This window comes from Marmota marmota, unplaced genomic scaffold (genome assembly GCF_001458135.2).
Source record: "Marmota marmota marmota unplaced genomic scaffold, marMar, whole genome shotgun sequence".
Lineage (NCBI taxonomy): Eukaryota > Metazoa > Chordata > Mammalia > Rodentia > Sciuridae > Marmota > Marmota marmota.
This window is the reverse complement of record NW_026000211.1, coordinates 33,269,460-33,293,357: the sequence shown is the minus strand read 5'-3', so window position 1 is coordinate 33,293,357 and position 23,898 is coordinate 33,269,460. Positions and strand designations below refer to the sequence as shown.

At 33.2% G+C, this 23,898-nt stretch overlaps 1 protein-coding gene across 3 annotated transcripts in view; it reads left to right on the top strand.

Moving 5' to 3' along the window:
• Diaph3 (diaphanous related formin 3) overlaps positions 1-23,898 on the top strand; it is a 475,858-nt gene that overhangs the window by 279,470 nt on the left and 172,490 nt on the right. For all 3 annotated transcript variants that reach the window (XM_048791762.1, XM_048791763.1, XM_015486017.2), the window contains one exon: positions 18,831-18,955. In XM_048791762.1, the coding sequence (XP_048647719.1) occupies positions 18,831-18,955 (125 nt within the window). The remainder of the gene's footprint in view (positions 1-18,830; positions 18,956-23,898) is intronic.

Here is a 23,898-nt window from a genome sequence, read left to right as displayed (position 1 = left end):
TTCAACCCTTTCTAATGCCCTACTTTCTAACCTGGTTCTAGTTCCTACTAAGGGTCAGAAAGGATAGAATCCATTGTTATTTCTTGGTTATATTATGATTTAAGTTAAAAATTTTATTGCCAACTTAAATACCCAGTTTTCATTTATATTTCACATTGGTTTTATGCAAACAACTTTAACTGGTTTGAAACAATCAATTTGTGAATACATTCTGGGAGACCAGAGGTATAGAATGAGGAGTATCTGTATTCTTTTGATGTTGACCACTTGTTACTAATAATGTCATTTTTTAAAAAAAATCTCTGTTTTCTCCTACTTTCTTTTCTTTTTATTTTCATTGTACTCTAGGGATAGAACCATGGTCTTCCATATGTTCACAAATGATCTACCACTGAGCTATAGTCTCAGCCCCTGCTTTCTTCTTAATGTTGGAATTTGTGACCTTAAAGAAGGGTCTTTTATTTTCTTCTACATTGGAATGAATATTCCTTCTTAAGTGCTTTTATCATTCTCTACATCTTTCAAATTTTTCTGTAAAATGATGCTTATAGTACTTTATCTGTAAAGAGACATTTGATTGGCTTTGATGTTCTGTGTAACTTTATCCCATGATACATATTTCTTGAAGGACATATTTCATACAGCCTATTGGAAATAATTAGCATAGATTTTTAAGACCTTTTTACCTGTCTTATATTAAAATGTTTATGAAATAAGAAAATGTCTCTCTCTGTATATATAAATGCATATATGTATACGTGTATGAAATATTACTTGTATACCATATATGTGCACATACATAGTGATTATACATATAATGTATATATATATAAACATATACATATTTTCTGTTTTGTAATTTAAGAAGAGAAATTATATAAATTATCTTCTGTTAATATATGTCAGGGTAAAAAGGAATAGAACCGAGTGGGAGAAACCACTAAAAATAAATTGGTGTTATTAAATCTAGCTTTTAACTGGTTGGTTCATTAAGTCAGTGAAATTGACTTTTCTAAAGTGAGACCTTAGACATTTTGGAATATATAAGCAAATGGGATGAAAACAAAATTGAAAGTGAGTAGTGTTGGTGGACATTAAATTTTGTAAGTAGCAAGTCTAGCAGATAGCAGTAGTGGCAGAAAGTTCCTTGAAATATAGAGCTTTCTTTTGAGAAAAAGATGGTTGAGTAGGTAATAGTGTTAATTGATGTTAATGCTTTCATAAGAATCAGGCAAGCGCTTTTGGATAGTGACAGTTTACATTTCTGGTTATCATTTTTCATACTTGTTGTAAAACTGAGCAGGGAACTGGAACATTCTTCTCTTTAGATGCATTGTTTTTATTGTGAAATTCGTTTTTTTTTTTAGGAATTTTTACTTTAAATTAAGTTCTTGAAATATTTACCTTGTCTCATTTGATTGTACTTAAAATTCTTTAAAATATTATGATACTTTAAAAATTATTTAACTTTCATGAGGACTTGCAAGATTTTTACTTTGTAATTTGATTTTGTTTCTTTTTGTGTGTGTGTGTGTGTTTCAGTGGGGCATTTTGGGACTGGGGGTTTTATCTTCCATCTGTTACAGTGGAGACACACATATGTGTATGGGTCAGCAAATATTGCTAATATGTTTCACAGGGAACAGCCAACTTCATATTTGAATAGAAGAAATATCACTGGATTTTTTTTAAAATAGTATAGGTGATTCTTGAATTCTTTCTGTGATTATCTAACCCAATTAATGAATGTGATTTTAGAGGAGTAAATGGAATGATTTAGATGATATATCTGTGTTTGCTTCGGAGAACTTCATTGCTCTTATGTATCATCATTTTGAAGTTTTCAGACTTGAAGTCTCCTTGGTGAGCTATCACATGAATTAAAAAGTACCTTTGTTTTTGAGACATAAAAAATCCTGTCATTAGGTACTCCTAGATCAGCAGGGGTAACTTTCATTGCAACTAATGAGCTTACCCATATGACAATTTTCGAAAATCTACTTTATTAGGACTATTTCTTTTCTAAGAGATAATGGTTTACAGTTTTTCTGTTGTGTTTCAGTGAAAATATTTTGGTTCATTATTGTATTTCTGTATACCATTGTAATATTTCTTTCTTTCATGAACTTCTAGGTGTTGAATACAATTTTTCTTGTCTAAACAATTAAAGTTAATTCGCTATGAATGTCTTATTGATCAATTCTCAATAAGCTGTTTTGGTATTAAAATGAAACATTATTAATGAATAGATAATGACAAATCTTATTTTTTTAAAAAAATTTGGTTGGTTTTAGGAGGTTATATTAAAATAAAACCAAGGTAAAGTTTACAGCATAATGTGGTCAACCCTCTTTTAGTGTTATCTACACAAAATATGTCTATTGTTTCCTTGTCAACTCTGAATTTCAGAAACGCCATACTAACCCACTCTGTAAATCATGTATTTACCCCTTCATTTAACAAGTCTGCACTTGGAGTTATTGTGTATGAAATGTGCTATTTTATTGTGTCGGTCCAATGTGTAATTTTTGTGTCTGAATGCAACCTCACTGACATCAGGTGTCTGGCCCTAATAACTCCTACCTTTTACTCCCGTATCCTTTACTTCCTCTTGCTTTCTGCTCCCTCTTTATATAGCTGTTGTTATTAGCCTAATAACTGAGCCCTTCTCTTTCTTTTTCTACCCACAACTTTCCTTGAGGTGTTCTCTTAAATCCCCCAGGACTAAAAGTCATCATTAATTATGTAAATAACTTACAAATTTATGTCCCAGACTTTACTTCTAAGGTTCACTTTTCTGTGTCCAACATCTTTTGCCATTTCCATCTGCATCTCAAATAGGCATTAGGATCATAATGTACCACAAGACAGGATTCTTGACCCCTACACATTTAATGTCTTCCCAACTTTTATATAATTGAGAAAAATCTTCCTGGTCCCTTCTTCTGATTTTCTTTCTCTCATTTGTCACATCTGAGTATAATCTTCAGGACCTCAACTCTGCCTGGTAGATTCTGCTGAAGTTAAATCTATGGAAAGTGGCTACTGCATGTAAAATGTTCTTTGGCTTTTTAGTTCATCAAGAAACTTAAAGAAGATGTCAAGTTCTTTTTGATACTTGTTTCTGGTGCTTACTAAGAACCTCACCTAAATTTCTGGGTATGCCACTCTTTACTTCAGGATAAATTCATTGGTTAAACTGAAATTCTCACACCATTATTAAAGAACAGTTTCTCTAGTATCTTATTTTTTTGTTGTTGTTGTTGTTGTTGAGGTTATTGTAAATGGGGTAGTTTTTCTCATTTCCTTCTCAGAGGATTTGTCACTGATATACAGAAATGCCTTTGATTTATGGGTGTTGATTTTATATCCTGCTGCTTTGCTGAATTCATTTTACTTTAAATTAAATTAATTCTAGAAGTTTTCTGATGGAGCTTTTTGGGCCTTCTAGGTATAGAATCATATCATCAGCAAATAGTGCTAATTTAAGTTCTTCTTTTCCTATACATATCCCTTTAATTTCATTCATCTAATTGTTCTGGCTAGTGTTTCAAGAACTATATTGAATAGAAGTGGTAGAAGAGGGCATTCCTGTCTTGTTCCAGTTTTTAGAGGGAATGCCTTTAATTTTTCTCCATTTAGAATAATGTTGGCCTGAGGCTTAGCATAGATAGCCTTTACGATGTTGAGATATGTTCCTGTTATCCCTAGTTTTTCTAGTGTTTTGAACATGAAAGAGTGCTGTATTTTGTCAGATGCTTTTTCTGCATCTATGGAGATGATCATATGATTCTTTTCTTTGAGTCTGTTGATGTGATGAATTACATTTATTGATTTCCTTATGATGAACCAACTTTGCACACCTGGTATGAATCCGACTTGATCATGGTGCACGATCTTTTTGATATGTTTTTGTATTCAATTTGCCAGGATTTTTTGAGAAATTTTGCATCTATGTTCATTAGAGATATTGGTCTTAAGTTTTCTTTCTTTGATGTGTCTTTGCCTGGTTTTGGGATCAGGATGATATTGGCCTTATAGAATGAGTGTGAAGTGCTGCCTCTTTCTCTATTTCCTGAAATAAATTGTAGAGTATTGGAATTAGTTATTCTTTTAAAGGTCTTGTAGAACTTGGCTGTATATCCATCTAGTCCTGGGCTTTTCTTGGTTGGTAAGTTTCTGATACTTGTGAATCAACTTAACAAAAGAGGTGAAAGATCTATACAATGAAAACTACAGAACCCTAAAGAAAGAAATCAAAGAAGACCTTAGGAAATGGAAAGATCTATCTTGATCTTGGATAGGCCGAATTAATATTATCAAAATGACCATACTACAAAAAGCATTATACAGATTTAATGAAATTCCAATCAAAATCCCAATGGCATTCCTCATAGAAATAGAAAAAGCAATCATGAAATTCATCTGGAAATGTAAGAGACCCAGAATAGCTAAAGCAATCTTTCGCAAGAAAAGTGAAGCAGGTGGCATCACTGTACCAGACTTTAAACTATACTACAGAGCAATAGTGACAAAACAGCATGGTATTGGCACCAAAACAGACTAGTAGACCAATGGTACAGAATAGAGGACACAGAGACTAACCCACAAAATTACAATTATCTTATATTAGACAAAGGTGCCAAAAATATGCATTGGAGAAAAGATAGTCTCTTGAACAAATGGTGCTGGGAAAACTGGAAATCCATATGCAACAAAATGAGATTAAACCCCTATTTCTCACTATGCACAAAACTCAACACAAAGTGGATCAAGAACCTGGGAATTAAACCAGAGACTCTGCGTCTAATAGAAGAATAAGTAGCCCCTAATCTTCATCATGTGGGATTAGACCCCAACTTTCTTAATAAGACTGCTATAGCACAAGAATTAAAACCAAGAATTAATAAATGGGATAGAATCAAACTAAAAAGTTTCTTCTCAGCAAAAGAAACAATCTGTGAGGTGAACAGAGAGCCTACATCTTAGGAACAAATTTTTACCCCTCACACATCAGATAGAGCACTAATCTCTAAGGTATATAAAGAAATCAAAAAGCTAAGCACTAAAAAACCAAATAACCCAATCAACAAATGGGCCAAGGACCTGAATAGACACTTCTCAGAAGGGGATATACTATCAATCAACAAATATATGAAAAAATGTTCATCATCTCAAGAAATTAGAGAAATGCAAATCAAAACTACTCTAAGATATCATCTCACTCTAGTCACATTGGCAGCTATTATGAAGACTAACAACAGTAAGTGTTGGCGAGGATGTGGGGGAAAAGGCACACTCATACATTGCTGGTGGAACTGCAAATTGGTGAAGCCAATATGGAAAGCAGCATGGAGATTTGTTGGAAATATGGGAATGGAACCACCATTTGACCCAGCTATCCCTCTCCTTGGTCTATACCCAAAGGACAGCATACTACAGGGACACTGCCGCATCAATGTTTTTAGCAGCACAATTCATGATAGCTAAACTGTAGAATCAACCTTAGATGCATTTCATTGGATGAATGGATAAAAAAAATGTGGCATATACACACAATGGAATTTTACTCAGCAATAAAGAATATAAAATCATGGCATTTGCAGGTAAAGGGATGGCGTTAGAGAAGATAATGCTAAGTGAAGTTAGCCAGTCTCCCCAAAATAAATGCTGAATGTTTTCTCTGATATGAGGAGGCTGACTCTTAGCTTAGTGGGGTAGGGAGGGGGGAGCATGGGAGGAATAGATGAATTCTAGATAGGACAGAGGGTTGGGAAGGAAAGAGAGGGGGCAGGGGATTAGTAAGGATGGTGGGATGTGATGGACATCATTATCCAAAGTACGTGTATGAAGACACACATTGTTGTCAACACGCTTTATATACAACCAGAGATATGAAAAAATTGTGCTGCATACATGTAATATGAATTGTAATGCATTCCGCTGTGATTTATTTTTTTAAAAAAATCAATAAAAAGAACAGTTGCTGTAGAACAAGGACTCTTTTGGAACTGCTGAGAATAGAATTAGCTTCTAGAAAAAAAGCAATATTCAGCATGTTATCATAGTGGATTCGCTAATTATTCATTTCTAATCTTTTTGTCACCCCATTTTTATATTTTGAGTTCTCAGGAGCACTCCTTAGTACCTTATATTTGAGTTTTTTATCCTGTTTATTTTATATACCTCTTTCTGCTTCTAAGCCTCTGTTTGTATGCTCTTAGCTAGCAATTCTTTGGTCTGACCCAAATAATTGCTGAAATATATGTCCTGATTTCCAATGCCTCATGTGTTTCCAACATTTTATGATAAATGCTTTACTAAATAACAAATGTTTATCTTTATTCACCTACTGTGAGTGCTTAGACCACTTAATTTCCAGGTGGCTGCCACCTGGAAACTGAATAGTGTTTGAAAATTTCAAAATCATCTGCTATAACTAGCAGACAGAGTAAAGATATCTATTAACCTTTACTCTAGCCTTCCAAAAATGCCAAGTAAAATTTGTTATCCAGGTTTATATGTATTTTGAATATTTAATATTAGTTATTAATTCAATTTTATTTTATATTCGATGCAGCATGACTCACATCATGATAGTTGGAACCATTATATCATGGAGGTCAAAGATTGGGGCCTTATGATCTGCGTCATTAAGATAAATCAATTGGTGTTTCAAATTAGTTGTTTGGTATTTGATGAAACTATGCTTTAGTTTACATATTTCTGTTTATATAATAAAAATGAAATTAAGTCACAGGATTACTATGTTGGTTGTGGAAATATTTATAATTAAAGATTTTATAGAAGCCAACCCATGCATTTATTGTGTTGTTGGTTAAAAGCAAAAAAATTTCCTTCCTTGTGTCATTCACAAATTCATATGTTGAAGGCCTGTTCCCTAATACTCAGAATTTTACCGCATTTGAAGATAGGAGCACATTTGTTAAAATGAAATCACTTCAATCGGCCTTAATCCAATCTTTTTTTTTTCCTTTAAAAAGAAAAGGCAAAGTTTGGACTCTCAGCCATTAGGAATATATTTGCACAGATGACAGATGATGTGAGAGAACAGTGAGGAGGACATCTGCAAGTCAAGGAGAGAGGCCTCAGATGAAAACAAATTGATCAACACCTTCAAACTTGTCTCCATAACCAGGAGAATATAATCTACTCATTAAGCCGTGTAGTCTCTTGTATCTGGCAATGGCAGCCTAAGTAATCTAATATAATAACTTAAGACATTTTTCTTGTTTGCTTGTAGTTCTTTGGCTGCAGACTAGAGTACTTTAAAATTTGTTGACACTTTTTTAGACTAGTTGAGGAAGCACTTGTAGATCTGCAGTGTTGTAAGTTCACTAATCATCGATTGGGAATATCAAAGTTTCTTCTGTGCACTGTCTTTTCCACATGACTTCAAAATATGCTGTTTTTGTCAATTTTCACTGCTGTAACTAAAAGACCAAACAATTTTAAGGAAGGATAGCTTACTTTGGGGCTCATAGTTTCAGAGGTCTCATTCCATAGACAGCTGGCTCCATTCCTTGGGACTTAAGGTGGAGTAAGGATATCATGGTGGGAGGATGTGCCAGAGAAAAACAACTCAGTCACTCACAGGAGGAAGCAGAGAGAAAGACTAAGCTCAGCTCACAAAATATATACCCTAAAGGCACGCCCTCAATGACCCACCTCCTCAAGCCACAGCCTACCTGCCTATAGGTACCTCTCAGTTAATCCTTGTTGGGATTAATGCACTGATTAAGTTAAGATTCTCATTACCCAGTCATTCCACTTCTAACCTTTCTTCCATTGTCTCACACATGAGCTTTTGGGGGATACCTCATATCTATACCATAACGTGCCTCAATTTTTTTTTCAATAGATGTCATATAAATTAGTACATGTGTAAGGAATATTAAGGCATTCTGAATAAGTATATTCATCAACATACACATTTCATTTTAGTGATTTATCTATGGCATATTTTAGATTTTGCTTTAGAATGCATTCATCTACACTAAAGTTTACTTAGTTTTATCTTTTTCACTTTTTTCTGTGTATCTAATTTCTTTGCTACTTATCCCTGTTTTGCTAATATAGTGCATGTAATCTCAATATAAGCAAGTGTCAGACTCAAGCCTGTAACAGTCTGAATTATGTGTTATCACTTTTCAAATGGGATACCTTATTTCACTTTATTCATTCTCCTATGGAAATGATGAAAATATTTGTTGTCTCTGAGCTATGTAGCATCGATTCTACAGGTAGACTATAAAAAGGTATGCCCAGAATACTAGCCTATGACTCCTATGCTATGTCTTATGATCTAATTTGACTATGTGTAGCTAGCCAATGAGATGCTCAAGAACTGGAAAATAATTTTACTATTAATATAAACCAAGTGCAATAAAAAATTGAATGTATTTTAAAAATATATTTTTGCCTATAGGGTTTGTATATACTTTTTTGTATATATAAAATGGTAGAATATGTAAGAATTTTAAGTTAAACAAATTAAGTATAAAAAAGGTATGATAAAATATAACTGAGTCATTCCCGACGTAATAATAGGATTTATGAAGGATATTCATACTGTATTACAGGTAAGGTATACTGGTTGGGGCCATGTATATAAATCCTGCCAGTTTATTTCCAAGTATTAGCTATATGTAGTTGGCATCAAAAGTTAAAATATGAGAATGAGCATAATCATTTTATTGTGCAAATAAAAACTACTTTGGAAAGTAGCTGAGTGGAATGGAAAGAGCATGGCCAAAAATCACTGAAGAATTAAGGATTCTGTAGAGTGACATTGAAGAACACTGGGTATGGAGGAGCTACTTGAAGCTAAAGATTGCTTTTTGAGATACTGAGCTAGGAACATTTTCTGAATCTACTGCTGCTTGGGCTGATAGATGATGATGAAGAAGAAAACTACATCAGGAAGACCTCTATATCTTTTTGGAGGTTAACAGACTGAAAGTAGCAACAATACAGCATTAATCTTTTCTAGAAACTAACAGTTTACAGTGTTTGCAGATTTTTGGCCAGCTACAGATTTGAAGTAGCTACTCGAGCTGTTCTGTCAGTGTCACCTATGAGACATAGCTAACATCAAGCAATAGGACTGTATCACCAGTGACAGCCAAGGTCTTGGAGCTCTCTTAAACTGCTCACTGTGAAGCAATATTTACTGCACCTCAGGTTGCAACATGAAGTGGGAAATTACAAACAAGGTAGATGAGAGAAGATTTCAGGGTAGTGCATTCTGAAGGATGGCTTAACATCATAAATCTGTATTTTACCAAAAAAAAAAAAAATCTTTAACAATAGATGGAACAAACACATTTATGGCAGTCTTCAGACTCTTTTTGGTAGCAAGGTTGACATGTAACCTATGGGAGGAAGAGGCATGGAGCTAATCATATGCTGCAGGCAGAATTGCCTCTTGTTCTCCAGAATCCGGGCTGTATTTAGGTAGTTTGCAAATCTTGAATTAGTAGCTGTATTCGTTTTCCAGGGCTACCACAACCAATTACCACAAACTCTGTGTCTTTAAATAAAGAAGTTCATTCTCTCAAGTTTCAGGAGACAAGAATTCTGAAATCAAATGCTTGGTGTTTCTTGGATTATAGACACATCACCCCAGTCTCTGCTTTTATCATCTCACTCCTCCCTTCTTCATGTCTTTGGTGTTGTCACTTCCCCTTATGAGCATCAGTTATTGGATACATATCACAGGATGATTTCATCTCAAAATGCTTAACCAATTCTATCTGTAAAGACCTTATTTCCAAGAGAGTCATATTGTGTGGTTCTGGGAGGATGTCCCTCTAAGAGGGATGCTATTTAACCCCTACAGTTGTCCCTGTCATTACTCTCATAATTTTGTGGAGTTAGCACCATCATCTTGGAGGGATTGTGAAACTTTTAAGGAAAATTACATTAATAGGTGTAACAGGAAAGCATTTGTCATTAAATTGTGAAACAGTTTGGCTCTAAACAGTTACTGTTTTTATCCTTGTAAAATACCCTTGGTTTTGTGAAAATAGGAAAACAGTTAAAATTGAAGTTCATTTATTCCTCCAAATTTAAGGATTTTTTTATTGACAGGCAATGATAATTATAATAACCCTGATAATTTTAGTTGGTAAATAAAAATGTGATCATAATTTTAGATGAAACAGACATTATACTATGGGGGAGAGGCTGTTATTTAGATTGTAATCTCTGAAGTTAGGCAGCTGGGGTTCAAATCCTAGTGTTCGAGAAGTTTGACCTTAAACAAGTTTTTTATTCTCTGTACCTGAGTTTGCTTACCTATAAAATGGAGACAATTTTAAACTTACCTTAGAAGATTCTTTTGATAAGTAAATAAGTTAATATATACATATAAATATTTATAAAGTTTAAATATCACCTAGTAAGCATAGTATAAATGTTCTCTACATTTGTCATAGTCCTTGCTGATGTTATTTTTCAGTGATTATTTTTTGTTGACAAACACCTGCCTGTGCTGTCATTAATGATGTAGGTAAACATGACTCTATATGAATAATATATCATTATATAATTTTAACATGTATTTTTAGAAGTTATTCAAATGAATTCCAACTCTGTGTGGCCTGAAATTTATCCAAGCTTTAGATTGTACAACGAAGAATTTTGTAGATTTATGGTATTGAAAAATGCTCGCGCTTTTCTAAAAATTAAACTAGTATACCTGCAGAAAATTATACAGAATTTAAGTGTATATCTCAATACAGTTTTACCAGTTGGGCAGACTAGCCTAGGGAATGGAATTTTAAAAGTGGATTCTATTTTTTCTCCTCAGCTTTATCCTGAAACATTCTATTTTCACATTTTGAACTTTGGCATAAGATTTCTTTTGAAAAAGCAGTTCCAGTACTAAACAACCTTTAAGAACAATTGGACTCCAGCAACTCTTTAACTACTCTGAATTTTAGTTTTTCTAGGGATGTCTGCATGTGATTTTTTTGCTTTTTAGCAAAATTTTCAGCCCAAAAATATTACAGAATGCCATATGGAAATATGAATTAACTTATGATAAATGATATATGTGATAGAAACATCTAAAACATTGTTTATTAACATTCATGGGAGAACCTCAAGAAAATAGGATCTTGAGTAATCTTTCCCCTTTCGTCAGAAAGGTTACCTTTAGGAAAGATTTTAAGTTGATCAGATTTGTCCTTTAAATATTAATGTACTGTCAGTGTAATGGCAGTTTCTCAGAATCTCCCTTTCAAACTATGTGTTTTATGGAATGTAAAATTTTGCTCATTAATTTTTGTTTGTTTTGATGCTATAGGGAGTAGACTCTTTGAAAACAGTTGATTAAGCTTTTGCTGCTTGACAGGCACTACATCAGGAATTGTATTAACAAGGATCAGTCCTTTACTGAGTGCCTCTTCTATCCCAGGCATCATTTTGGGTATTGGGTAGAGCTGTGAACATTAAAGAAAAATCTTCTCTGTCTTAATTTGGTGGTTATAGAACTTGAATCACAGAAAGGATCCAGTGCACATGACATGAGGTTTCTAGCACTGGAATGCCAAGGCAAGGGTCTTTTGTTTCCTGGTTTTGTTTGTTCTTGAGGTTTTAGATTAAGTGGTTACAGAAGGTGACCTTTAAGCAAAAACCTAAGGGAAGCATGGGGGCAGGGTATTTGAGAGAGGCACATTTTAGGCAGGAAGAGGTAGATAGAGGTCCCAAGATCTGGAGGTGAATCTGGCTGGAGCAGAGATGGAAAGGGAGAGCAGAAGAAGAGCTTAGGTCAGAAAGGTAACCGGTCTTATAGTACATCATTGTCCAATGTAAGGATTTTGACTTTACATTGAGATGAGGTGCCAAAGGAAGGTTTTGATTTAAAGAGTAATATCTGACTTACACTGCTTCTTTCAATTTGCTCTTATCTGTTTTGAACGAAGCTGCAATTTATTTTTAGAGGTTTACTTAAGCCACTATATTCAGGGAGGGGGGAAAAACCAGTAGAGAATCTGGTAGGATCAGTGAAATTACTTGGTTGCTAAAATGATCCAACAGAGGCTAGGATGGTAAGAAATACTTAAGAAATGAATGTATTTTGAAATCAGAGTGAATAGGATTTTTTGTATGATCAAATGTGTGGGCATTGAGAGAAAGAGAGGAGTCATGATCAATCATTTATTGAGATGTAAGAACAAATTCAAGAAGGATGATAAGTTATAATTTGAAAATATGAATTTAAAATGCCTATTAAACTTCAAGGAAGTATCTAGATCTAGACAGGAAAAAATTTGGAATTTTTTCAAGCCCAGTAATATGAAGTACAGTGCTGTTGAGGCTAACCTGGTGTTCAATAGCTGCACTTGGAAACTATTTTTATTTGAAATCTGGTCAGTCTATACTTAATACTTAACCTGGGGCACATTAGAAAGAACTAATATCACTCTGTCCAATGCATGTATTAAAAACCATTTTATAGTTTCTGAGAGAACAACATCTCTGTCAAGTACATCTTTTTATTTAATATTTACTATGTTCTTGAATATCTTGTTTGTCCAAACGAATTTTCAAATTATTATAAGCAAACAAGGTTTTCTTTTTATATACTTCTCCCATGAATATAGTTTTGTCTTCTAGAAAGCTGCCGTCTTCTCTTTAATATCCTCTTCATAGTTGTAGAAAACAAAGCTGCCTCTGTCTTTCCACAGTGGGTGAGGTGGTACACAGAACTGACTGGAGGCCTTTGGTTGGTTGTCCTCTTCATTTCTTCCATCTGCCTTCAGCCTTTTTCCTGTTTCCAGGTCTCATGTCAAATGTAGGCCTTTCTCTCATATTAGAATGTGAAAACAACAACACATAACCGCCATTGTATATGATATAGCAAATTAATTAGGGACTGCAAGTTATGGTGTATTATTTCATGGAGTCCCATCAAGAATCAGAACAATGGGAAGAAAGAATATTTGAGTAGAGGAAGTACAGCTACTAGATAAGGATGGCTGGGCATTCACTTACACTGCTTCTTTCAATTTGCTCTTATCTGTTTTGAACGAAGCTGCAATTTATTTTCAGTTTTGTGGCTTTTTTTTTATAATCTTGTTTTGTTTTTGTACATTTCTGTCATAATACTTTTATAGTGGTATTCTAGAGTTATGATTTTGTTATAGACCTACTTAATATTCAGTATTTTAAAAAATACTGGTGAGGTTATTTTGCCCTTCTGATTTTAATATTTAAACTTGTATTTATAAAACATTATAGCTTTATTAGAATTTTCTAGTAAAATTATTTTTTATGGGAGTTTGAAACTCAATAGTTTCACACAAAAAACAATATTCCTTCTAGGGTAGATAGTTTATTTAATCTAAATTTTTTTTTAGTATTTATTTATTTTTTTAGTTGTAGTTGGACACAATACCTTTATTTATGTATATGTGGTGCTGAGGATCAAACCCAGGGCCTCCCATGTGCTAGGCAAGCACTCTACCTCTGAGTCACAACCCTGGCCCTAAATGTTTAAATTGTAATAAATTATTATTTAAACTCTCTTTAAAAGAGTTTCACTGTATTATGTCATGATGTGTAAAATGAATTAGGCATTTCTCAGTATGCTTGTTATGAAAGAATGATCAAAACCTTCAAGAGATATTTAGAGGAGTTTTAATTATAAAGATTACTTAAATGTATATGATTTCTATTCTTTTTTACTTCAAATCTTAGCAGAGTAAATCTTAGGCCATGGTATTGTAGAAACATGTATTCATGATTGCTTTAAACTTAAATATTTATAGTTGTAATTTTTAAGTTTTATTCTACAGCTACTTTAGCACCTATGGTGTATAATTATCATGACGACAACACACTTGAAATGAATCTTGTTTCTTAGATTTTAATGTCCTAGATATTTAATTTGTTATATTTTCCCATTTTAGTTTCAGTGTTTTTATCATGAGAGGTTAAAGTTAAATCCAGAATCCATTCCTCCAGCATGTTATATAACTGAAGGAACAAAGGTTAAATAAGATATGGTATCTTCCCTTAAGGAATTCTCAGCTAGTTGGGAGCAGAAGATCAATGTCAATAGTGTATAGTAGTTGTAAAGTTAGATTCAATTACCAGTTAGGATGGGTGGTAAGGGCACCTCACCAGGGATCTTGCTGGGTGTTTCAATACTTGTTATAAAGTACAAATAGGAGTAATCCAGGGGTAGAGAACAGAGAAGATAGACACACATTATTTCCAGAATCAGGGTTAGGATGATGGGCAGGAGAAACTACATATGCTGTATATTGTTTTGAGAGTAACTTGATGGAACATGGAATGCAGCCAGCTTGGTTTTGTGCGGGGCCTTTGTTTAGGAGCTCAGATGTTATGTAACCAGTCTACTGGCATGCTGTAAACCAGAAAGAGACATCTTTAAGTCACTAGGTGCTTGGAAACCCTCATGTACATTCTGATGAAAACACTGGAGAAAAACAGTAGGAGATCATAGAAGAAATAAGAGTCCCCAAATGTAAGTACTGTTTGTGAAGTCAAAGGCCTGGGGTGTCACAATTATTTGGATCTGAGGATTGCAAGGGGGAGGGGGATGGAAACGAGCAGATTACTATTACAGGAAATAGTTTGTTATCCTTCCGCCCACTGAGGTGTGAGATTATGAATGAGCTGGTTGAGGGTAAGACACATACATGTCCAAGTTGACTAAGAACCCACCTGATGAATTATTAACTGAGTAAAATGGAAAAGTAAGAATTGCCTTAAAATAGTTTAATCAACTCTGATGACAGTTCTGTTTTATTATTTTTCTTCTAAATAATGAAACAGAATATTTCTTGATTTAAGAAATGACTTAATTTAAAAGATAAATTCAAACACACGTCTCATATAGATACACAAGTAAAATAACACTTCCTTGAGAATTTCCAATTTAAAGCTCTCTAGTTTGGATTTCTAGTTTAAAAAAAAAAAAAAATTAGTGACCTTAAAGAATTTGACTTGTGTAAAGTGTGGTAAATTATGTTTGATGATACATTAAGGAGCTGTCCTTGGAAATATAAAAATTGCTGAAAAGGAAAACACCAAGGGAATTCTTAAAATCCTCTTTAGTTTTATCCATCAGATCACTCTAAACATTAGATTATAGTTTATTAGCCTAGAATTCACACACTCCTCTCTCCCTTCCAAGTGTGCTTTGGTCCTTATTTAAAAACCAACAGTGAGAGGTTGGTTGATTATATTTAAATCCACTTAAGAATAATGCACAAGTAATCTAATCAGAGACTGCTGATGAAGTCTACATAAGAGATTGCTTAGTAGGATTTCCATCATAGAGTAGCTGCAAGAACCATTTTTAAAGATAGCTTACTAGTGATGGTGCTGACCTTAAATGTTTGAATATGCCCCCAGCATTCATAAGAGTTGAAAATATCAACTCTTCTTGGGCTGACTTCCACACTAGCCTGTTCCTGACCTGGTGCTTGTAGTGATGATTTTACTTTTCCTTTCATTCTAGTATCACTTTGTTTTAAAAAATCTTTAAGCTTTTTCATTTCTTATTTATTTAGGAATAAGAAAGCCATGGTGTATTCTTTTTCAAGAAACTTCTTCATACTGCACTATTTGGTTTGATCTATTATGAAGTATCTCTGAGGTAAAAATATATGGTGAGATGCTTCCCATTCCACTGATGTGGAAATTGATCCCAGGAGAAGTTGCTTCAGATTATGAAGAAAGCAGTTTGACCCACTGGTTAGCAATGAGTTGGATAAGTCTCAAGCCTTTCCTTTCATGGGGAATGGTCTCCAGAGGTACTAATAATATGATTCCAGAGTTAGAAATATTAGCCCAGCCCCTGATATCCAGGGAAAGAGGGGGACTGCAGATTGAATTAAATCATGAATGGGCAATGATTTAATCTCTAATAACTTATAATAAAGTTTCAACAAAGACTATGAAACAGAGGCTAAGGGAGCTTCTGGGTTGTTGAGAACATGGATATGCTGGGAGGGCATGTACCTATAGCAGGTGAGGAATCTGTTCTACCCTCTCCTTCTTATTCTTTATACTGTAAATCTCTTCCATTTGACTATTCCTGAGATGTGTCCTTTATAAAACTTTAACTGTATATATAGCGGTTTCCTAAGTTCTATGAATTATGAGCCTTAAGGGAGGGGACCTGTAGAATCCTCCAATTTATAGCCAGTCCTTCAGAAGTATGGATGGCCTCTTGGACTTGCAGGGAGCATCTGATATGAGGGCAGTATGGTGAGACTGAGCCCTTAAGACAATGACACTAACTCTTAGTAAGTAGTGTCAGAGTTCAGTTGAATTGTAGGAAATCCAATTAGTGTTAGAGAGTTAAAAGAATTGATTGGTGTTGGAACAATACATTTGCTGTCAGGAAAAAAAAAAAAATCTGACTATGTTCCCTCCAAAGACTTACCCTGTGCTTTTTGTCAGTGGAGGACTGTTCATTCATCCTTCCAGAGTGCTTAGGTATTTTTCCATGGGCTAAGTCATCTTTGGATTACTTGTAATTAATCTAAGCATGAATGTACAAGGAACCAATTATATGAAAACAAGTTTTGTTTATTTAAATGTTATTGATAGGGAGAGTAGAGATTATGGAAAACAAAGAAGTAATTTCTCTTAATAATTTCTGTACATCAAAATGCCTGAATTTAAATTCTTGAATTTTCCACTTTTTAGTTATCTGATCTTTTTACCCACCCTCTCAGCTTTAGTTTGCTCATGTGTAAACTGGAGATAATAACAACACCTACTTCATGACGTTGTCTTTAAATGAACTGATTATTGGAAAACATTAAAGACATTACCCAATATTTGTAAACACTCACTAGAGTTACCTGCTGTTATTATTATTTTCATTATCAATAATGTTATATTGATTACTAATAATATTATACTATAGTACATTAACTTATTTTTAACCTAATTAATAGCACAAAGTATGACTTATACACCTTTTTAGTACATATTTACTTAATATAAAAATCTTGCATGTTCTAGAACATTTATTTAATCAGAAGTTTCAAGTTTTAAGAAGTTTAAAAGTGACTGAACCACTTGTAAGATTTCCTGAGAAATGATAAAGGAAATGCTAATGAGACATTAGAGGAGAGATCAAATAGACTAGGAAAGCAAAAGGAATCTCTTCTGTAATGCAGAAAGAGAACTTTGAAAGAAGCAAAATAACCATTTAGAAATGAGAAAAGTAAGTGAAACACCATGGACCTGATCAAATAAATGTTCTGGTTGTGGAAGATTGACCAGCAGACACAAAAATGAAAGAGCATAACATAGGAAATGTATGTTACTATCATGAGCTGTGTACAGCAAGACATGGGGAACATGAGTTAAATAGATTGAATTCCTATACCAAATACTACCATAATGGAAACATTTCATACAATCCATCATCTCAATTATTGCATTTTTTTTTCTTCTACTGGTGCTTCTGATTGAACCCCTGGCCGCCTGCATGAGATGCATGCATTCTGCCTTGGAGGTACACTCCCAGCTCCAATTTCAGTTGTGAAAACCACAAAAAGAGGATGCATGAGAAATAAACTAGTAAGAAAATATGCATGAGTATAACTTCAGAATGGCTTCATCACAATGGGAACCAAGGTTAAAATACCCTCATTCTTCAGAGACAAACAAATGTTATATGTGCCTCTATGAAGAGTTCAGTCATTGGACTTAATAAACATTGAATCTGAGAATTAGATTGCTAATTTTTTTAATAACAGACTATGTTGCAGTGGTTTTTAAAGCTATTTATGACAATTTTAAACTATATGTTTTAAAAACTCAGACCCATTTTCTTAAACATTTAGATCCCTTTCAAGGATGTTCCTTTCTTTATAGGTAATATTTGATTTGTCCTGTTCCTCAGGATTAATTCCAGGTCTGAAAATGACAAACTATATTGGATTAATTTTGTGAAACATTGTTTTATATAATTTTCATTGAAAGGAACCAGAAATCTTTTGTAAAATCTTTTTTCTTTTTTTAAACTAAAATTCATCTTAAACCTAAAGGAAATATACAAAAAGTTGGTTTGGGCCATTTTATTTTCATTATTGGTAACTTTTGATTCTAATGTCATGTAAGATACACAAGGCAAAGATTTGGGAAATTGTTCTTAATGATCTCTGTTTTGCTGTGCTGCCCCAGTATGTTCTGATGCTGCCTCTGTGTCTCAGTTTACTATTGGTTAGTTGTGTGTGCTGTGAGAGCAAACTTAATTCCAAGAAGGAAAATATTAACTGGTAATAATAAATGCAAATTGTGCTCATAGCTTCAGTAAAGAAAGCTTGACATCTGTTATTGTAAATAGCCTCTGAGACCTTTTGTTTACTATTATGGATTAGCTCATACTATAGAAGCCACTTTTCTTCATCTTTATCATCTATTCACTGTTTCCTCAAGAGATTCTTTTGAAACCTCAGAATTATGTAAGCTTACTTTTAAAACATTGGTTTTCTTTGTCTGTCTGAATAGTATGATTATTTTATAATATTTGTAGTGGTCAAGAGCTCTAATTTTAAATAAAACTTATTTCTTAAATGTTATTTATTCATGTGGACATTTCCTAAACTTCTTTTGTCTTATATTTTAAGTACTCTATTATTGACTTTACAACTTTTTTTAACAAATTAAAAGGTTAAAAACTGTGACACTCAATTTTTTAATAATAAATTTTCTTATGAGGTTTTAAAAAATGTTATGTTTCTAGATTGTACCTTTTATATATTATAATTTTGTCCTTTGAAGGCATTTAATATACTCTCTTTTAGTCTCTGTAGAAATGCTGGAAAAGAATTTGAAGCAGATGGGAAGGCAGCTTCAACAGCTTGAGAAAGATTTGGAAACCTTTCCCCCTCCTGAGGACATGCATGACAAGTTTGTGACAAAGATGTCCATATCCTTTTGATATCTAAATAAATTTAAGTCACTATCAAGTAGAAGTACAATTTTTTTAATGTTTTAAATGTCTTTATATAACCAAAGATCATTCTGAAGTGTCAAATTGTAGATGTTTAACCTTTGCCTTCTTTTAGGAAAATTTAAGTGTTCATCATGAGTAACACACCATGTATTTCTATTGATTTTTTTCCCCTTTCTTTTTATCTACTTGGATAACAGCATATTCTCCCATCTTCCCCCATTCATTTGCCTTACTTTCTTGTGATGTTTATGATAAAGAATATTGAAACTCAAGAGAACTTTGAGGGTAAAGCTATGATGAGATTTAGGTACTGTAGACATATTTCAGAAAACTGAGATAGCCTCTATAAACTCATGGTGTGACTAGTCAGCTTCAAGGGTTGATATATACTAGAAATTAACTCTTGATCCACAAAATTTAATATTTCATTTCAAAATACTGCACAGTCCAAGATCAAAATGAAGTTTGTCACAATCACTACTTAGGTTTATATTTTCTTCACCCATGTTAAAAATTGGCAGATATATAAATTAATGAGACTGATTTCTTGCTTGATTTAAGGCTTTCTTTGCTTTCAGGTATCTTTGTTATCACGAATTTTGTAGCTTAATCGCTAATGAGTAACTGAAGTAATGAACTCTTTTTTTTTATTTCCTAAAACTAAAGTTGAATCACTTTGCAAACCATTATATGAAATTAAGAGACTGATATCTTTTGTGTTGTAATGAAATATTATTACAATGAATTATTAAAATCCCATATGGGCTTCTGAATTCTATATGAAAGTATAACCAACTTCTAACATGAGTTCTTATAAATAGACACTCCTAATATTTTATTTTAAACTGAAGTACTTGAAATAAAATGACTACTTTTCCTCTTTCTACTTCTTCTCCCTTGAGATTTAATGAATCACAAAATTATTATTTGGCTTGTCATAGATTATACTGTATATGCTTTCAGCTTAATTGTGAATTAGTTCAATTTTAGCTTCCTTCACTGTCTCTGTTGGGAAATATCATAAAAATGCACTCCAGCAACAATCAATTTAGACTAACATGGTTTGTTTCCTTTCATGTTTTTTACCCATTCCATTCCTTGTTTAGGGAGCATGCCTTTATCACTATAGTGAGTAAAGCTCTCATTTTTTGTTTTCTTTTTAAAACTAAAGTCTGTATTTATCCATCAAGAATACATTTTTGCACTACCTTCTCTTTCGTCAAAGATTGCTTTTTTAAAATAAATGTTATTGCATTTTTAACAGTTTCATCATTCTTCCCTTCCCCTCCCCTCCCCAATCATCTTGTAATGTTAAAATGCTCATATGTGAGTTTATCATTATGTCATCAAGTATTTGTTAATTGAAATGCTTTTTTTGTGTGTGCCCTATGGGTAGAAACCATTTTAGTAAGGATTTCCACTATAACTTCTGGTAATATGCTGTTAGTGCGCTAATTATGGAGCCTAGGCTTCTCTGCCTAACAAGAATGCCTGAGCTGGGAGTAAAGGTGGTAGGATCCTGCTCAGCAGACCATCTCAGGACGTATTCATACTTGTATTCATGTGACATAATAAGCTGAATGATGTCGGCTTCTTGAAAGGTATGAAGCCCATAAAAAGCAACCAGCAGGAAATCAGAAACAGGAAGGATGATGCTTTGTTGGAAACAATTTTTCATTCTGAGTACAATTATCCTCCATGGACAAGAAAGCTACTATATCCTGTCGCTAAATATCACAACCTAGAAGCCTCTAATGAACTGATTAGCATTCATGTATCTCTTGGAAGTCAGATATATGAACAGTTGGTGCACTTTGCTATTGACAAAGCTTATAATCATAAATATTCTTTGCTGAGATTAGATTGCACTCGTTTGCTTTTCATCTTAGTAAGACATACTAGTTTTGAAGTAATTAAATTCATTCATTGCAAGACTTTGTTTACTTTAATTAGGACTGACAACAAGTCAGATTTTGAATATTAAACGCTTTTATACAGATCTTATTAAAATGGCAAATTGTGAGCCTCTAAGATCTTAGAAAATGGAAGTGTTTGGAAGCTAAAATGCACAATAAATAAAAATGTATTAAGTTTAAGTTCTTAACACTCACACTTTATGTTTTATGTTTAAATGTTTATTAGTTGAGCCACATGTCAAATGTTTGGTTCATCAACCAATTCAAAAGAATATATGCATTATTTAATTTGTTAAAGATGAGTCTTTAGAAGTACATATTTACTTTAAACAATCATGATTTCCTGAACTATTAAATAATCTGTTACATGAATTGTTTTCAATTATAAATGTAGAATTCTGTTATGAAATTTCATAACAAATATATATATCAGTCAATTTACAGTATATTGTGTTTTTATTATTCTAGTGCATGCTCTTTGTTAACATCTACTTTGTAACATGAAAATACGAATTTAGTACTTCCTTTAAAAGTCATGCACAGTTATTTCATATATCATTGGCTTTTTCATAATAATTATTATTTTCCAGTTGCTAAGCCTGGTCAGAACTATAATTAGTGTTGAATAGTTCCACAGTAAATATTTACTTGAAAAATGTGGAATACAAATTTGTGGTAGGATCAACATTGTTGTTATATACAAGCTATTGTATGTGTAGTACATATTTATTAAATTCTTACCAGTGAGAAACTAAGAAAATGCAATGATTTATGTCATGTAGTCCCTGTTCCTTTCTTTTGACCTTTAAATTCTTTAATATTTCTTATTTTTAGGAAAATAACAAGTAGATCTTAGAGCATGCCCTTGATAGTCTCCTTCCAAAGGCCACTCGCTTTTCTATTTTCTTTCTACCCCCTCTCCTGAGTCTGAGAAAAAAAAAAATCATTTTGTTAAACATTTATATATTTTTTTTATTTATCACAACTTATATGACAAGTTACCTGATTCAATCCTGTGTTATATTTTTAAAAATTTCTTCATCCAAATCTCCCTTTATTTTCATACTTTTCTTTATTGTTGTTCCACTGTACAGGAATATTTTAGGCACTTCTTAAATTATGGGGTAGATGCTAAAACCATTCCAGTAAATTCATTGAAAGACTGATATCATGTATCTGTGTTCTGTACTACAGAAAGTACAGCATTTTCAGGTAAAGGAAATTAGAACGTTTTTTTCTTTAGTTGAATTACATCTAGAACGTAAAATATAAGATTGCAATGGATGAAATGTAAACCTGTGTAATGTATGATCACGATCCAGTTGAAGCAGTGGAATAGGGGGTAATTAAGTGAATTATTGTAGCAAATTTTTCTTCTCTTGAGTTAGTCTTCTGTCTCCTTCCCTTCTTCTCTTCTTTTCTCTTTTTCACTTAACCCATTCTCAACAAACTTTTAAGATTCAGGTTAAATAGCCTGTTTTTTTTCCTCTATGAATCCTCTAATTTGTAATTATCTTTTCATTTCCTCAGTCTTATTCCATTTATATGAGAATGCTATACCACTTAGTCTTCTACCATCATGCCTTGTTGTTTAAGTCAGTTTAGCTAAGATTTTCTTGACTACCCAAATCAAGTTAACCTCTCTGATTTGTATGACATCAAAAAGTTTTATTTTCTTCTTTTTTCTTAGACTATGTGAAAATCTCATTTACTTATTATGTGCTTTCACAATCTAAGATGTATGTTTCACAACTGCAGGGACTGTACCCTCTAGAAGAGTGTTTTTTTGTTTTTTTTTTGTTTTTTTTTTAGGTGCCTATTCTTATTCCTTAACTTGGCCGTTGATAATTGTCACAAAAAACACAGCTATGAAGGTATCTCTATAGTATGTTTATTTATTCCTTCTCATATATACTAAGAAGTGGTATAGTCGGATCATATGGTAGTTCTATTTTTGATGTTTTTTGGGAGACCCTCCCAAACTGATTTCCATAGTGGCTGTACTAATTTACCTTTCCACCAACAGTGTTTAAGGATTGCTTTTACCTCACATCTTGGCTGGGATTTACTTTTTGTATTCTTTTTTTTTTTATTTTTTAATTTTTTATTGTGGGTTGTTCAAAACATTACAAATTTCTTGACATATCATATTCGACACTTTGATTCAAGTGGGTTATGAACTCCCACCTTCACCCCATACACAGATTGCAGAGTAGGGAGGAAGAGCAGGAGAAGAAGATTAACATTTAACAGGGATAAGAGGTGGGAGGGAAAGGGAGAGAGAAGGGAAATTGCATGGTAATGGAAGGAGACCCTCAGGGTTATACAGTGGAGGAGGTAGAGAGAGAGGAGGGGAGGGGAGGGGAGAGGTGGGGAGGGGGGAGGGGGGAGGATGGGAAAGGCAGCTGAGCACAACAGACACTAGTATGGCAATTTGTAAATCAATGGATGTGTAACTGATGTGATAGAAGAGTGTTTTAAGTGCAGTGAACTTTGGGAATACTGACTGAAGGGCAGACTGGATCCTAGGACAGTGTAGCCAAATTATTAAACACAAGGGACTGATTGAAGCTGGTCCTTGGAAGACTTATTATTGCAGATGGCAGAAATACAATAATGAAAATATAACCAGAGAATAAATGTGAAATATATGTCTGGTAGATAGTTTGGGAGTATGCACCACTGGCAGACCAGAAGAGAATTGCCAAATCTGAGTCATGCTAAACATTAAATACTTGTATTTCAATGCATGTGAACATAGTTGTCATATGTTTTTCAAATGGGAAGATTATACTGATTCACTTAGAAATGACTGAGAATTTGTCCTGAATTTTATTTAAGGTCAAGAAAAAAAATAGATTTCATAAAACATCATGCAGTTAGAATGTAAATATTTTTGCATGACTATTCAAAAGTATATTTTGTTGAGTATCTTACAATGTTTTTCTAAAGTTCTTTGCATATATAATTTTATTCTGGGAAAAAAGATTTTATTCTTGG